Genomic DNA, 17,115 nt, shown 5'->3' on the forward strand with positions numbered 1-17,115 from the left:
AACAAAAAAGATAAAACACAGATATGCATAATAGGTATGGGTATAACAGGGAAAAAATACTAGATAACAATTAGTCCACATGAAACAAGAAATTGCCTGGAAGGAAATACTTCAATAACTTCATTGTCCTTTGATTGAATTAGTTATCTTAATTAAACACGGACCTTGAAAACCTGGGTTTTAAACTCCATTCAGTTTTATGTGTGGACTAAGTAACTAACTCCTTTGTAAACCCTTCCATAAAACCACTTTGTCCTTTCCTTTCTTCAGGCTTCTCTAGCATATTACTGTGCTTTGTACTGACTGGAACTTATTTAGAAAAGGCATTTTGCCTTTGGATAAGTCTTTCAATTTAATTTCCAAGGACATTATGGAAGAGCAATTTCAGTAAATTTTCATTTATACATGGAGTAGTTTTAGTTATGAGAAAAGTTGCTATACTCACATTTCAAGAGACTGGAATATTACACACGCACAATCGCCTAATGAGAAAATTATGGGCTTTTTCCTAAAGCAGCTGTGGTGAAAACGAAATGGGACAGGAACTTCCATCACTATTACCATAGCTTTAGCTGAGTTTTAAGCACTGAACTCAAGACTGCCATAAAAGCAAGTTTACCCTGAGTTTATGAGTAGGCAAAATTGACTGATTTATGCACATGGGGGAGCCTGGAACCCTGAAGTTCTAGTTCAGTGTCTTCTTCACAACCCTATAATCCCTGCAAGGTTCCCATTTCCAAAGATGGAAATGGGACCCTCACATAGTCTGTGTGACTTCCCAAGGAAAATGTTAGGACTCCTGCACGTCCATCCATTATAGAATGAATAACACTGCTGTGCAATGATTTCAGTCACACATTGGGGCAGTTAGAATAAAATCCCTTTGCTGCTGGGACAGCTGGTCACATGAAAGAATTAGCCTACATGAATTAATCATAACAGGCGCCAAAAACATTCCAGGAACAAGCCCCAGGTCTTTGAGGGCCTCCGATGCAAACACAACATTGAGCAGCCCACATTGTACAGCCAAATGCTTTTAGTCATACCCTGCTCCCACTCCAGGACATTATGGGGACTAGAAGTGACACAAGAGCACGGCCTCAGCATGAGGTGGTGTTTAGCACCAGGTTTTCCACGCACCCCATGTGTTCTTCCAGCCCTCTCTCTGAACCCAGGTCAACTTTTGACAGCTCCATAAGCAGGCAAGACCACGCCAATCCTCAACGAAGGGGAAATAAAAGCTCCCACACTAAATCTCACCTCAGTACTGCTGATTTCAAAGAATACAGGGTAAAAAAAAAAAAAAAAAAAAAAAACCAAAACAAACTCACATTGATCCTTCCTGGCACACTTCACAGAACCTTGGCCTTTTGGGGAAGTGCTCCCTCTCAGCCCCCTCTGCCCCACACAAAGAGAGGTGGCAGCTGAGGGGTGGCTGCAGAGCACTCAGCACCTGCCCAACCCCAACTCCCCTGGAAGGGACAGTGCCTCAGGGCAGCCTTGGAGACCCCTCATCACATCCCAGGGACGAGCCATCAGACACCCTGGGGCCAGCAGCTCCCACTGTTGTCCACAAAATCGGATTCATCACCTCGTGTGCAACAAGCCAATAATTACACATTCAAGAGAGACATTCATTATTTATTTCAGACTATGCAAGCCTGGGTGCTCGGTGGTATTCCACAAATCAAGCACACCATTTATCAAAACTTTTTACCATTTATGCATTTTAGCGAACAAAGACATTAATGCTTATTGGCTACAAGTTAGATAGTTCTCTTATTAATTAGTATTCTATCTTCTGTTGTTTAATGATTCTCTTGCTTTTTACGGTAATTAGTCCAAATGCTCAGTCTTTCTCTTCTTTTGATTCGGTGGGTTTCTTGAGTTGGTGGTTGTGATGTGCCCCTGCCAGAATTACCTTTTACCCAGCTGGAGCTGATTCAGCACAGTTGCCAAGGTGGCTTTATCAGCTTCCTCCTTTCCTTGGGAATTCTGCCAAATGTCCTTGTGGCTCATAAATTTGGCATTCTTTGTGCCCACTATCAGTGGTATGTCCTTCTTCCCAAGCTTTGTTAACCTCCCCCAGGTCCACCATCCCTCTAGGTCTGATATCACTGAAACATGTCGAGACCTAAACCTTAACAAGGCGATTCTACTTTCAAGTAATTTATCTTTCTAACAATGGGACATCACTTAGAGCTTGTAAACTGCTACCTATTTCACAGATTATGTCTCACAGAACCACAAAATTACAGAATGGGTCAGTTAGGAAGGGTAGGTCATCTGATCCAACCTCCCTGCTCAAGCAGGGTCGTCCCAGAGCACATGGCACAGGATTGAATGCAGGCAGCTCTGGAATATCTCCAGTGAGGGAGACTCCACACTCTCTCTGGTCAATCTGTTCCAGTGCACAACCACTCACACAGTAAAGAAGTTCTTCCCCATGTTTAGGTGGGACTTCCTGTGCCTCACTTTCTGCCCGTTGCCTCTTTCCCTCTTGCTTGGCACCACTAAGACGACTTTGGCTCCATTGTCTTGGCACTCCCCTTTAGGTACTTATATAATTGGTAAGTCTCCTCAGCGACAGGACGAGAGGACACGGCCTGAAGCTGCGCCAGGGACGGTTTAGGTTGGACACTAGGAAGAATTTCTTCACAGAAAAGGTGATTAGACATTGGAACAGGCTGCCCAGGGAGGTGGCGGAGTCACCATCCTGCCCGGGGAGGCGGTGAGGTCGCCATCCCCGGAGGTGTTTAAGGGCAGACTGGACGTGGCACCGAGCGCCACGGTCTGGTTGACACGGTGGTGGTCGGCCAGAGGTCGGACTCGCCGATCTCCGAGCTCTTTTCCAACCCAACCGACTCTGCCATTCTGTGATTGCTTTCTTTTTAATTAGGCTCGAAAGCGTACAAGCACCGAACATCAAAGAACATCCCGACTTAGTGAAAATCCTGGCGTGCTCCGCACCCCGCTCCCCACACCCTCGGCCGCCCCGGGCTGAGGGCAGAGCGCCGCCATGGCGGGCGGGGCGCGGCTTCACCCACGTGATGGTGCCCGTTTTCCTCGGGCCTTCCGGGCCGCCGTAGGAACCGTTCCCGGTCCCTTCCCCTCAGGGACAGCGGCCCCCGCCGTCCTCCTGGGAAGGAGCCCCGGGAGCAGCTGCGGGAGCGTCCGAGCTCCCCCCAACCCGGGGGCGGCAGGTGGGTGCCCGGGGGCCGGGGTGGCGGGGCTGGGGCCGCCGCGGTGACAGCGGTGACTTGGCGGTGGCGGCGCTGCCCTGGCAGGGAGGGGAGGGTTGGGATGTGCTCCAGGGCAGGGATGAGGATGCTCCAGCACCCCGGGCCGGCGGGGCTGGGGGATCCGCCCTGGCAGGTTTGCTCGTTGCGATGCTTCAGTCCTTCCCCGCCTTTAGCCGCGGAGGAATGTGTCAGAGCTGTGCCAGGCGGCTTTCCTCCTTTTCTTCGGGAAAATTAACGCGTTCTGCTTTATTACTCAGCTGTTTTGACAGTCTCCTGTTCCTTCCGTCAACAATTTGGCTCTTGAACCTTGTTTCCGCATCTTTTGTCACCCGTCGTATTTCTGTACTTGTTTCATGTCACCTATAAGGCAAACTGGCTTTGGAGAATGACATTTTACTTTCAAAAGCTCAGTCTTGCATTCAGAGTGCCTCTGGGAAATTCCCCTGATTGCTTACTCAAACGAGTTTTGAGAAAGTCCCCTTTAAACTCATACTGAAAGTGAAATTGTGCCAGGAGTGCTTGTGGTGTTTGTTGGCTGATGGAAAAGTGAGTCACAAGAGTTTTTGTGCAGGATTCTTGTGCAGTGTAGTGATGATGTGGTAGGAATTTATGATAAATATTAGAAATTTTGCATATAAAATGATAGGGTTTGTGTTTGCGAAAGCAGAATTTTAATTTTTGTAGCAGAGGTTTTGCAGGAATAAGTTTAATTTTTTTTTTTGTTAGTTATATAGCTGTAGAATTATAGCTATAAAATGGTCTTTTCCTGAGCCTGGAGCAGTCTTTAAAACCGGGGAAACTGGTAGAAATGTTTGATTCTGCTTTTCTGTCCCGTTTTCTCCTGGGAGCTGTGTGCTAATAAACGAGAAAGAGAGATGGAAACCCCTCTGAAAGAAAAGTGAGACTGAGGAATCAAATTTCATGCCAAGCTGACTGCATATATGCACATTTTAAATGCTTTTAAAAGGACATTTTCCATATGATTCCCGGTGTCCAAGAAGCAAAAGTCTCCCCTGCTTTAACGTGCACCTAGATTTTTTTTTTCCCTTCTGTTGAGGTCACTGCACCCACCTTTCTTTGCCCTCTGTGTGCTTTCCCTGTTTCTTGGGGTGTTTTTTTTTTTTCCCCAGGGACATGCTGGTTAACTCAGAGGTTGCTGCTTTCCCCGAGCTGAATGAGAATAACTTGTAGTGATGAATTCAGGCTGAACTCTTACCTGTGAGCCAGAGAGCTGCTCTGTTCAGCTCACCATCATCTTCTCCCCGCTGATGAGTGCTTTAGTGCCTGGTGCACGTTTACAGCACACTTCATCTCTCATCTCAGCCTCTGCTCTTTGGTGCTTGTGCCCCTCGGGTTCCCCTCCCCACCAAAATGCATGAAATGCCTTTAGTGCTCATCTTCTATTGCAGAATTCCAAAATGTCACTTAGAATTCATGAAAAGTAGAATATCTTGCTACGAGAAAACTATATTAAAGGATTGTTCATTTTTCTTTCTTTTCCCTTCCAATTGTGTTTTCATTTTAAAAGGATGGCACAAAAGAAATATTTGATAGCAAAACTGACAAGCTGCCTAAGAGAGGACAAAATTCAGCTATGGAAGCCACCATATACGAATGACAAAAAAGAAGCTGGTAAAGAGATGAAGGTAAATATTCTGAGTTGTTGTCATACATCTTCTATGTCATACTGCTGGTGCATTTTCACAGCTTTTTTCTTGCTGTTTTCTTAGGAGCTTGTACAAAAATATTCAGCCAAGCTGAATATCAATGAGAATGACACAGAGAATATGCTTGAAGAAATACGGTGTAAAGCAATTGAGCGTGGAACTGGAAATGAGAATTTTAAAGTGACTGGGATTGCAAGACTTGATATCTATCTGCCTCGTAGAAAAGTAAGTAACATTGCAGAAAAGTCAGGATAAGTAGCTTTGCTTTGTCCTTTTGAGTTCTAGATATGTGTCTGATGCAGATATTTTCAATTCTTTGACTTTTTCAGGTGTTTTGTGTGAAAGATCTGTGTTAGGTATAAAAAACAGGGAGGGGGGAATTATACAGATATACTTTAGTTTCCCAGGTATGTGGGAGTATCATGGCAAGGGACTATAATATTGGGAGATCAGTAATTGCCTTCCCTTTAAGATTTAATGACAAGTTGTCTCTCAATTAAGAAAAATAAATTAGATTTACGTGTCTATTTCAGTTTGATTCCTTCTGACATCACTCTTCATATTAGCAGCAAGGAACAGATGCATTTTTTTCAGCTGTAGAATGCCTAAAGTTGAATCAGCATATTAATATCACTGTATTACCACAGCTTTTGTTTAAATGGCAGCTTTAAAAAAAAACACAATCCCTTGTAAGTGCAATAAGCAGCTTGAACTTGGTGTCATCTTAGGCCATACTTTAAAATGGGCGTGTCCAGTGTTTGAACTTGGAAATGGGAAGCAGGATTTTCTGTTGTGATCACACTCATCTGTTCCCTTCATAGGATCACACAGCTGTAGAATCACAGAATCAGTTAGGTTGGAAAAGACCTCCCAGATGATCGAGTCCAACCTTTGATCACCACCTTGTCAACCAGACCATGGCACTCAGTGCCACATCCAGTCACTCCTTAAACACTTCCAGGGATGGTGACTCCACCATCTCCCTGGGCAGCCCATTCCAATGCTCAGCCTTCCATGGCAGGCTCCTAAAAGCTTCACTAAGACAGAACTGAATTAAGTTTTGCTCTTTTAAAGTCAGGCTTCAACCTCTAGTTTCACATGTAAAATACCCCTGTAGTGAAAAGTAATTACCTGGACTTAAAGGGTAGAGGGTTTTAAATGATTGCCATGCAGTTAAAACAATCAAATAGTTTCATAATTTTACTTTATCATGCTGCTGGGCATATAGGGGAATTAATTAATGCAAAATTCCAGTTTATCTAATCTGGGACCAGAGACACTACTAGGAATTAATCATAACTTAGCCAGTCACAGGTAAGTGGTATAATTAAAAGCAGAGTTAAGATTGGAAGTGCATAATTAAATTAGTTAAAATCATTTCGTTCTGAATTTAGATTTATCTAATTCTAATTTATCTAAATATTTTCCTTTTATAATGCTTATTTTTAGCACTATATAGCAAGTATAGGACTCTCTGCCTGGAAAGTAGAAATGTGTATAACCAGGCAAAACCCTCTTAAAATGGTTATTATGTGAAAAAGAAATTTTAGTTGTAAAACAATTAATTAAGAAAATGTCCGAAGTATCTTGATACCATGCTTTTTTCCCTTCTCTCTTTTTCCCTCACCCAATTCAATTACTACAGAGCAGAAAAATCCCACTGGAAACCAGCCTGTTCATCACAGGCAAGGAGCTCAGATCACAGTAAGTGTAATCACCCTTGGCTCCTCTCTAATGGGGTAGTGCCCTGTCATACAATATTGAAGAAAAAAATGCAAGCAAAGGACTTGTTGTTTGATTTAGGCTTTTTCTTAGCATGTATGTCTGAACAGGATGTCCAGTATCCCTGTAAGGCAGTTCTTCCTGTAAGCAGCTGTGGTTTAACAGATGGAAAATGGGAAAGTTGCAGCTGTGTAAATCCCCAGCAAGTACCTGAGAAGGCACCAGTGATCACTGTTGCACATCTGCAACTAGGCAGGTCTTCTGAACAGTGAACATTAGCTTCTCTTTCTGTTGTGTTTTTAAACCTAAAAAGAAATCAGATTCTTTTTTGTCTGTTTTGCTTTTTCCCCTCTCTTTATCTCAGATTTTCCCTGTGTGGTACAAAAAGCTTTTTGATGTTGTTATTTTACTTCTAGCAGCTGCCTTTTATGGCAAAAGTTTTAAGCAACTTATGAACATACTAGTTTTTAAGTTTTATTGCTGTTGTAACAGTAATATTGTGTGGCCTTATAAATTTATATTCACGGATGAAATTATTTATTCCACAGGATAGCACAGGAATATGCATTACAAGAAAATACTGTCAAAATAATCATAAATAAGAAGCAGCTTGACCTGGGTATGTATCTCTAGTTGAGGATGCTTTTATGGTCATTTTCTAGTTTACTGATTCTCAGGAGAAAAGTTTCTTGCAACTCTGTTAAATTCAGAAATTCCCAAGGAACAGCAGTGAAATTTGTCAGGTCCTGCTCTACAGGAAACGTAGTGAATTATAATAAACAAAATTCTTAGATACTATTAGACCAATTATAGGAATCCTGTAGTAAATGTTGAAAATCCACTTTTTCAGTATTGAAATACTGAAAATGCACACTTAAAGAGAAATCCTAACCTTTTTTTTTAAAAAAGCATATTGTATAACAGCACTTTCAAAAACTTTCTGTAGTGCTTTGCACATGTTTAGCCTGTCAGATGTATTGTGAGAAGTGATGACAACAGCTTTCTTTTCATTGATGGCCCAAGCATCTGAAAAAATTTTTTTCTTTAGAAGATCACGCTCTATTTTGCAGGCAAAACCCTTGAAGACCAGGGTGTAACACACAATGCAAAAGTGATGGTACTTCAACTGGAACAGAGTGATGAGGAAACCAAAAGAAAAGTTCAGGAGGAAGAACTTCAGTGCAAGAAAGAAAAAGAAATAAATGACAAGATGCAAAGAACTAAGAAGGGTTTGGAAATTCTAGCACAAAGAGGTAAGGGAGCTTGTTGAGGCTTTTGGGGTCAGGGGGAGATGGTTTATTAATTCTTGTGCATCAAAAATTATCTTTCAGTGGCCTTTCAACATGGGAGAGTGCTTGTACCATGGCTGGACTTCAGTCTGTAGATTTCTAGGTTTCTGCCCACTTGAAAACTGGATTTTAAGTTGACTAAAACTTCCTTTTTTAGTCTAATCCTTCTTATCACAACTAGAATACTATAAAACTTTTGTCACTTTGGAATGGATTTGGCATGAATCAGTTATTTAACTGGCACTTGACAGTTAAGGGACTGGTGACTCGTGAGAACAGGCTTTAAATTTAATGTAGGCATAAGCACAGTGTAATAATTATTAGAAGTAATTAAAAACTTTTATTTTTTGGTGGTTTACCTCGGCTATGGCTGTGTGTAGCCCTGCTTTCATTGTGCAGAGCAGCTCCTTTGTCACTGTCATCTGCAGCGTGGCTGTTCTGTTCTCATTGCCCTGGAGGTTGATTGCTGGCAACTGTGGGTTCAGTTAAAGGGACACAGTTAATTTAACAGCAGTACTTTCTCAAAATGAGGTTGTGTTTGTGAGTTGCGTGGCTACACAGTGGGTTTAAATCACTTCTCTATTTTATATTGTTTCAAAAATCCACAAACAAGGAACTGTGGAGCTGAGCAAGCAATGCTCAGCCAAATGCAGAAACACCCGAGCAAAGCTGCTTTTAACAGTCAGTGACAGACAGTTTTTTTACTGTAATACCAGATTTTAAACAAATGAGAGAAGTGATTCCTTTTATGGACTTAAGGGGTGGTTTAGACCCTAAACTTTGAATAGTCTATAGGGCCTCTTTCAGCTTTTTGCCAATAACTGTCAGGTACAGCCAATGCCTGAGAACGGAGTGGAGTCTGTAACAGGCTCACAGGCTGAAGGTTCTGTGTGAAGTGTAGGAGGGGGTTTAACAACCCTTTTGTTTCACCTGAGAAAAATTCCGGGGCAGAAGCTTTTAATCTCAACAAGCTCATCCTTACCTTTATTGTAAACAAAAGACAGTTATCTTTTCGTTGAAAATCAGATGGAAGTGAAAACAAGACTGATAATTTGGTTATAAGCACTAAGGATGTGGGGAAGGAAAATACTGAGCTATATTTTTTTTCATCTCTATCAACTGTGCTCAGTTGTATTTTTTTTTTTTTATAGTCTATACATTAGTTGATAAATCTTTTCAAGTGCTGTGTTGTATAAAATGTGGGTGTTTTGTCTTCCTTGAAAAAATCCTTCACAATTCATGTAACTTTTGATGCTGTGTCTAAATTTCTGGATGCACAAGGCCTTTTCCTTAGTGACCTTTCTAGAAGTTCTTCATGTTTATCTGATCAGGGTCGCTCTTTGTTGGTATGTCCAGAAAAAAACACATGCAGCTTTTATATGTAGTTCTGATATTTTTGGCTTTGTTTGCTGTTCGTTTAGTGATGTATGTACTGGCATAATAATATGGCAGCAGCGTTGCTCTGTTGAAGGTGGTACTTAAAATTTAAACTGCTTTTTTGTTTCTTTCAGAGGAGTACTTGGATCCAGACTCTGCTCCATACCTAGATATAGCTAATCAAACTGGAAGGTCAATCAAGATTCCTCCTCAAGCTAAAAAAGTAGGTTGAAAGTATCTTATAAAGTCACTAAGATGGCTCTTTAAAGCTTGGTTGGTGAAGCATTTAAAATATGGGCTTGAAATACAGTCAGGCTTTCTGGGTATGTAACCCTGGGCCCACTAGATGTCTGGTTAATACAAATAACTTGGAATAAAATTCAAGTAGAACTCTGTAATTGGTAGTACTTCAGTCATCTGGAGGCAACCTCTGATTTCTGAGGTCTCATTGCAGGTCTAGTCTTGCACTGACCCCTGTGTGGTCCATATCTTACTTTTGTGGTTTAAGATGGGCTTTAATTGTTTTATATCTTAGCACCTACTTTAATTTTGGGGTGCCTTAGAATGGCATGAAAATAACTTGTTTGTTAAACCTTAGTTCCAGTTGGAAAATTGATGAGTCTCTCTAAAGTAGGCTATTTTAAAATAGTTTTGAGATCTTTTGCACTGTGTCCCCTTTCAAACTTAAAATTTGTTCACCATTCAAGGAAGTTCCCCATTCTCAATTGAAAATATCTTTGGTTGTGTGCATGCACTGGGTTACAGAAGGACTGACATACCTGATGTTGGCTGCTGAAGCAGGAGAGTGGTGATAGGTGCTGTCTTTCAAGATTAGTACTAGATTTTCTGAAGATAAATAAAATCTCTATAAATACTTGGAATTACACCGAGTAATAAAAATGTGCAGAAATGAGCAGGCCTAATGTGTTCCAGCTGCTGCTTTAGCCTTTTCTGAGGCTGTTTTCTGCATCACTTGGATGATTGGAGTTTTGACTGTCTCACAGTGCATGCTGTTCTGATGAAGTGCTGAAAGTAGTAATTCACCTCAAGAGTTAAAGCATCAAATGTTCAAGTGCATGAGATTTCATCAGCGTTGATCAAGGATGAGAGGAAATATTGCAGGTTGTTCCTATCCAGAATTATTATTTACATTTCCATTTGTCAAACCTCAGGAACGGGAGTGTTCTCCTGACACATTCAAAACTTGATTTTTCAGTTGTGAGGTTTTTCAGGAGGTGAATTTTTTTTAGGTTTTACAAAGATAGATAGTTGTAATAGCGAAGTGAAACAAATTTGGCGCTGTTAAAAAGTGTAGCACCCGGAAAAATGCTGAGCTTTTGTATCACTCACCATTGAAAATCTCTCTAGGGTTGCATTCTTAAAATCAGCTTGATGCAGCATTTCACGTGTCGGTAACATTCATTGCTTTTAATTAGACAATGTCTGGCATTAACAGATGGGAGAAAAGTATGAAGCAGCGTGAAATAGTACTGGTCTTACAGAACTGATACAGTGGTGTTTTTCTGGGAAGAACAAGGGCTCTGATATTTTCTTTTAGTTCTTTGAGTTGGGGAGGTGCCACAAAAAATCTCAATTTTTTTTTTTCTAGGCGCTTGTTCTGGCAATGGGTTATCATGAGAAGGGCAGAGCATTAATGAAAAAGAAAGAATATGAAATAGCACTGCCATATTTGCTGGATGCTGATAAACACTTCTGGTAAGAACATTCCTGAGTCCTTGTGTCTCTGCTTTACCGTCAGCCAAATACAGGAACAGCACTAGCTCTACCTGTGCGTATAAATCAGGGCCAGTTTTCTCTGGGGTTGCTTCACACCCCCTCTGCAGATGGGAGACAACAGATAAAGGCTCTGACTTGTAGTGACAGGTGGCTTCATGTAGAACAGCTGAAACAGATACTGCCACTGGGCAAGTTAATCTTTCATAACAACATAAACAGAAACTGTCAATATTCATGTACCGGGTTATAAATTGCATTAGCTTGAGAGACAGTTACGGATACTCATTTGCAATTGCTCCTGTGAAGTAATCATTTCTTGTAAAAGGTGAAGCAGATAGCTCAGGTCAGTAACCATACCAGGGTTTCTGCAAGTAAATTAATTTCCTGTCAGCAGTCAGAGCCCTAAATTGCTCTTTTGAGATCCCAAAATAATACTGTCCCTGCCTGTTTCTCATCTGTGTGTATGTGCAAGGAGGCTGGCACAGAACTCAGCATGTTTGTGTGCACTAAGACAGTTTTTCTGTCCTCCCAGAGAATCCACAGGGTTTAATAATGTTCTGCTTTTAGAGATGTCAGCTTACATAGTAGTCACAGCTCATTTTGTTGCTCTAGTGCTTTGAGATGTAGTGTTAGCATTGGTGTCCTGCATGTTAGTGAATGGGATAGCAGATCAGTGCTTAGTCAAGTTCCCCTGACATCAGCTATGATGCCATAACTCAAAATATAACTCCCAACTATGAAGAGTGTGGTTTCTCAAACGTGTGAGTGTGCACACTTCTAGCACGTTGTTTTATGAGTGTTAAAAAGTGCGTGGGGGGAAAAAAACAACCCCCTCCCAGAAAAAAAAAAACAGAGTAATTGTTTTATTTTCCAGTGAGTGCAGCACAGAACTGCTGAACACTGTTGATAATTATGCAGTGCTGCAGCTGGATATAGTGTGGTGCTACTTCCGCCTGGAGCAGCTGGACTGCCTGGATGATGCAGAGAAAAAGCTGTCCACAGCACACAGATGCTTCCAGAGGTGCTATGGGGAGAACCACGAAAGGCTTATTGACATCAAAGTATGCTGGGTTTAATTTAATTTTGGTGGATTTTTTTCCTGCATGTGTTCGGTTACTGTTCAAATACTGCAAGACTGAGTTTAGAAGTGTAAAGTTTTCTTGTGTGTCATTAGCCTGTCATCTAGTTGTGTGATTGTCAGCACAGGGAAAACATTGGACCTGACAAAAAGGTCATGGCAAACGTATTTATAGGCACAGACATCATCAGGGTTTTAGGTGTGGTACTTCATCTGCACACCAAGTGTCTCATACCACTGACTTGTGTCTTCTTTAAGTGTGTAAAGTGTTCTGTTGATGAAGAACTCACGTTCTACCACATGCTTCTACCCACATGCTCCCCCCTCCTTCTTTAAACAATTCCTTAGGGAAGCTATGGTCGTGAGAAGGTTTTATTTCTACGGCTTTACCTCCTTCAAGGGATCGGGCACTATCACAGTGGCAGGGAGAAGGAGGCTGCAGAGTACATCCAGAAGGTAAGACACCATTAGGGAAAACTTTGGAGTTATTCACTCCGGCCCCTGTTACTGGGCTCCGTCTTGCATCTGTTCTTTGCTTACTCAGAGAAATGGGGAGGCTTTTTTAGTTTTTAGCTCAGCGACAGTGTACGTAGTGTCATTTTATTCTTTCTATATCCAGGCATCTTCTTTATATGAAGAGCTGTCCATAGATCCTGATAAAGTCGATCGCCTGTCCCTCCTGGGATTCTCTGAACAGGAAGCTCGCCTTGCCCTGCGAGCGTGCCATGGGAATGTGGAGCATGCTGCCAATCTGATCACCAACAGGAGAGAGGTATGGGCAGGGAAGTATTAAATCACAGATCGCCTTGGTTGGGCTGTCCGTGAGTTGTGTGTTGTGTGACTGGTGCAAAGTGGTGCTAAATTAAGGACTTGGATTATCCTGCTTTGGCACTGTTGGTGTAACTGACAGTTTGACATGTTGCCACAAGTTTGAAATCAAAACTTAATGCATTAGCAAGGGAAGCTCTGTCCCAAAACAGATGGGATGAAAGCGCCAAAGACCTGTGGTTGTACCACAGAGGCACTTGCAAAGACTTTGCACCAGCGTTTGCTGCTCCATATGGGAATAAAACCAGGATCAAGCTGTCATTCCCGAGCTTGGCTACCCCGTACTGTGGCTTTGCACTTGGAAGATAGAGGAGGGGAGAGGGATTTTTTTGTGCTAAAGTGAAGACAAGTGCTGTCCAGATCTGAAGTGATGCTTGGTAAGCTGAGGGGGTGCTTCTAGACTTCAGACAGTGAAACATGGACAGAAAAGCCAAAGGGAAGGCTGAACAGAACTCTTTGGCTCCCTGCCCAGTTCTGACTGTATGTCCTTGGCAAGTCTTGTCTGTGGGCCCATCTGCCAAACGGGTTTGTCACTTACCACACAGGGCCCAGAATAGCTGTGATGGCACCAGATCCGATCTGCAGAGCGGAAGTATGGAGACAGTGCTACCTCATGGAAATGCAGCTTTATTTAGTAACGGGTGTCTGGCAGCACAGTCTGTATTTACAAAAAAAGAGAAAAAAAAAAAAGGGCCTTTTTCCTCAAGAGATTCAAATTTGAAGTAAAAGATCCGAGAAACCCTACATGCACAGGCAGTGTGCTAAAGCTTTCCCATGTGCAGTGAGCTTTGCAATGTCTGTTCTTGCAGGAAAAGGCACAGATAAGGAGGGAGGAGAGAGCTAAAAGGCGGCAGCGACTGGAAGACATAAATACCCTGAAAAGTATGGGCTATTCAGAGCGAGCTGCTCAAATAGCTCTTCGAAATACACAGGGAAACCTGGACCAAGCCTTTAAGGTAAGTGATTTTTCAGGAGTAGTAGTGCTGTACAAAAAAACTTGTTTGTTCTTGGGGAGGGGGGGTGTTATTGTTCAGTAGATTCTTATTTTCTGTAGACTATATTTGTTAGTTCATAGCTACCTTTTCTGGGTATCGAGTTGCAGCGACTTAACTTGAACTTCCTGACCCCATGAATCAGATATCACTTAAGTTGGCTGAGGTTTGCTTCTATCCACTCTGGGGCTACATACATATCCATGTCGAGGACTGTTGTGACTCTGCTGCTCTATTCTGGTCCCTCTCTGTTTTTTTGTAGTTTCTTCTTGACAATCCAGAGTTACTGTTGGAATATGATGACGATGATTCTGTGGCCACGGACCAGTTCCAGGTTTCCCCAGAAAGTATTGAGCAAGTAAGTTAGACCACTTGCTTTCTTGGGAGTTGGTTGTCCTGTTTCTGAATTATGCCTTCAAACATAAGGCAGATCTTCCTTAAGCAAAGCTCTACAAATATTCCTTGACCCATGTCACTCAGGCTGTCACAATTCCACTCTCTGGCTCACTCCTCACAGTGAAGTCATGCTCAAGCTAAAATGTAATTTGTGTGTACTTCCTGCCCATTGCACCAACCTGCCATGCACAGGTGCAGAGGAGAAGTATGTGCACTGCAATGCTCTATCCCAAAGAAGACAGCAAATGAGAAATTTATTCAAGTCTGCAATGCTCAAGGGAAAGAGTTGGAACATGTCTTTCTCATGACAGGCTCGGCAGTTGTTAGTGTGGCTGAGTAATTAATGTCAGATAGGCAAGAAAACTGTATTGCCTAGAGAAAGTAAATAGCACGTGCACCCTCCTGACACACTGGAGTGCTTTGAAGTTTCCTTTTGAAAACAGAAAAAAATTGGTCTGATACTAGACAAGAGGCTTTTTGATCCTGCTCAACATCCCCATGCCTTTAATAGGTCACTGCCCTGTTGTTAACTGTTCACTAAGCCAGAGTCAGTGTCCTGGAATTCCTGGCATGCAGCACTTTCCTCTGTGTGTGAAAGGAATGACTGTGGGATGCAGAGTCATATTCCTGTCAGACCCTGATGCCAGATGAGCTTGGATTTCTCCAGATTTTCTTTATTTTGGTTTTTCCCCCCTCCTGCAGCTGATGTATATGGGTTTCAGCCGTGAGTCAGCAGAACAGGCTTTAAAAGTCTTTAAAGGCAACATCCACCTGGCTTCCCAAACCCTTGCTCATTATGGGGGAGTTCTTCCTGCTTCACTGCTGCTGTCCTCAGAAGGGTCCAGCCCATCTGAGGAATCAGCTTCATCAAAGGACTTGCTTACAGAGTCTGCAGGTAAGAATGTTGCATGCAGTAGGTGGGGAAGGGGAGGGCTTTTCTTCTGGCTTTCGTATGGAATAATTAAGTGATTTCTGCTTAAACAGTGATAGAGGGGCTCGAGTAATGCCCCAGGCTGCTTTTCTTGGAAACACTGTTACAGGCAAGGCAGCCTTTGATAATCGATACTTGCACATGTATTTTTTTTCTCAAATTATTTGTCAGAGCTGTAGTGATCCCTGTTGTATAACTAAAGGCCTTCCTACACCTTTAAATAATAGGAAATAGTAGGAAAAACTGGCCATCCTGCCCTATCCTTTGCAGAGTAGTTGCGAGAGGTAGTTGTGCAGGAGGAGACTGGCAGAGCAGCCACGCTCGTGAAAGAGGGAAAGTACCAACTTCTTTCAGAGGTGAATTCACTGCTGCTGCTTTTTATTGAAAGGTTCTTCTAGTTCACCAACAGATGAAGACATGGAGACTGATGCAATCAATGAAATTCTAGAGGATATTCCTGAACATGAAGAGGATTATCTGGATTTAACACTGGAGGAAGAAGAACAGATCATTCATGAATACTTATCCTATATACAAGTACCACAGCACTAAATCCCATTAAATCTACTTCAGTTATGTGTATTTACCTTGTCAAATTGAGTTTGGATTATAAATGCACCTTCAGCTTATCTCTTATTAAGGGCCTTGAATTCAGTTAAACTATAGATGGAATATTAATTCCTGCTTATTTGTAACTCTGCTTAAAGCCTACATTTGTGATACATTGTAATTTATTGTCATAGCAGAAAAATAGAAACATTTATTTTCAGAAGGAAATTTAATAGAACTAAACTATATTTTTATTGTGAAACAAGTTAATTCACTTAGCAAAGAAGCATTTCTATACCATTTTAAAATACCAGCTTTAAAAGAAAAACATGACTTTGTAAATCAGAAACCTTAGCTCATGAGGCTGTAGAGGTATCAGCTTTCCAGCTGCTTTCCTTTTCTTCTGAAAGATTTCTAAGAGACATTTATGTATCTGTTGTGCATGGTTTTTTTACCATGTTCCTCTTGTCCCTTCCTGCAGGTGTTACACAGGCAATAAAGGTAACTCAGTGCTGTTTCTGCTTTCAGTGAGAGACCTCTGTGCTTTGTTAAATCCAGTGTTAAAACAGCAGGGCCCTGTCCTGGGGCTGGTGTAGTGATGTACTGGTATTTCCTTTTATAACTAAATAACCAGTGTCCCCAAGCAGCTCCTCTTAACCTCTGCAGGTGTGTGGCTGATGGATTTCCTGGGGATTACAAGACTTTCTGTAATCAGCTGCTGAACAGAACGTGGTGCAGGCGCTGTCTCGGTGGTTGTCTCCAGCTTCAGCATTCTGAAGAAGTGTTTGGGGGTTTCTGTGGTTTTACCACATCCCGTTTTCTGCCCTGTAAACGCTCCTCTCTGCCGGGAACAGGAGTTCCCCTGCCTGGCAGCTTTTCTTGGACGTGGTTTATTTGCTTTCCATGACTCGACGCTCTCGGTAGAGGGAGCCCAGGCCCCGTCTGGAGCCGGTGGGAACGAGGAACCTGCCGTGGTGAACCTTCAGTCTGGTGACAGTGTATCCTTACCCGGCACTTATCGGTGGGGAGATGGGAGCTTGAACTGTTGGGATACTTGGAGGGAGCAGAGCTTCGGCCTGTGGAATAACCACTCGATGCCAGCGGAGGGACCAGAACAGGCTGCAGTAGTGGATTGTTTTATTTTCTGACTCCCTCAGCCAAGCTCGGCAAAAGGCAGGCAGTGATTGCACTGTTAAGGAATTATTTGTATTTCATGCTTCTTTATCAAGGCAGGTGTTATAAAAATTGAGTAGTTTTCTATCTCCTCCAAGAAGGCTGAAGCATTTCTAAAGCCAGCAATACAAGCT

At 42.3% G+C, this 17,115-nt stretch overlaps 1 protein-coding gene across 1 annotated transcript; it reads left to right on the top strand.

The window, feature by feature from the left end:
- The first annotated feature begins 3,069 nt into the window (after positions 1-3,069).
- On the top strand, positions 3,070-16,335 carry NUB1 (negative regulator of ubiquitin like proteins 1). Its single transcript, XM_017826507.1, has 15 exons — positions 3,070-3,203; positions 4,771-4,888; positions 4,973-5,134; positions 6,555-6,613; positions 7,180-7,250; positions 7,702-7,884; positions 9,432-9,520; positions 10,907-11,013; positions 11,909-12,095; positions 12,461-12,568; positions 12,732-12,884; positions 13,750-13,896; positions 14,195-14,290; positions 15,031-15,223; positions 15,648-16,335. Exons 2-15 carry the CDS (start codon positions 4,772-4,774, stop codon positions 15,809-15,811), a joined length of 1,836 nt encoding a protein of 611 aa, XP_017681996.1. The 5' UTR covers positions 3,070-3,203; position 4,771; the 3' UTR covers positions 15,812-16,335.
- Positions 16,336-17,115: the final 780 nt, after the last annotated feature.

This window comes from Lepidothrix coronata, unplaced genomic scaffold (genome assembly GCF_001604755.1).
Source record: "Lepidothrix coronata isolate B3197 unplaced genomic scaffold, Lepidothrix_coronata-1.0 Scaffold128, whole genome shotgun sequence".
NCBI classification, from domain to species: Eukaryota; Metazoa; Chordata; class Aves; order Passeriformes; family Pipridae; genus Lepidothrix; species Lepidothrix coronata.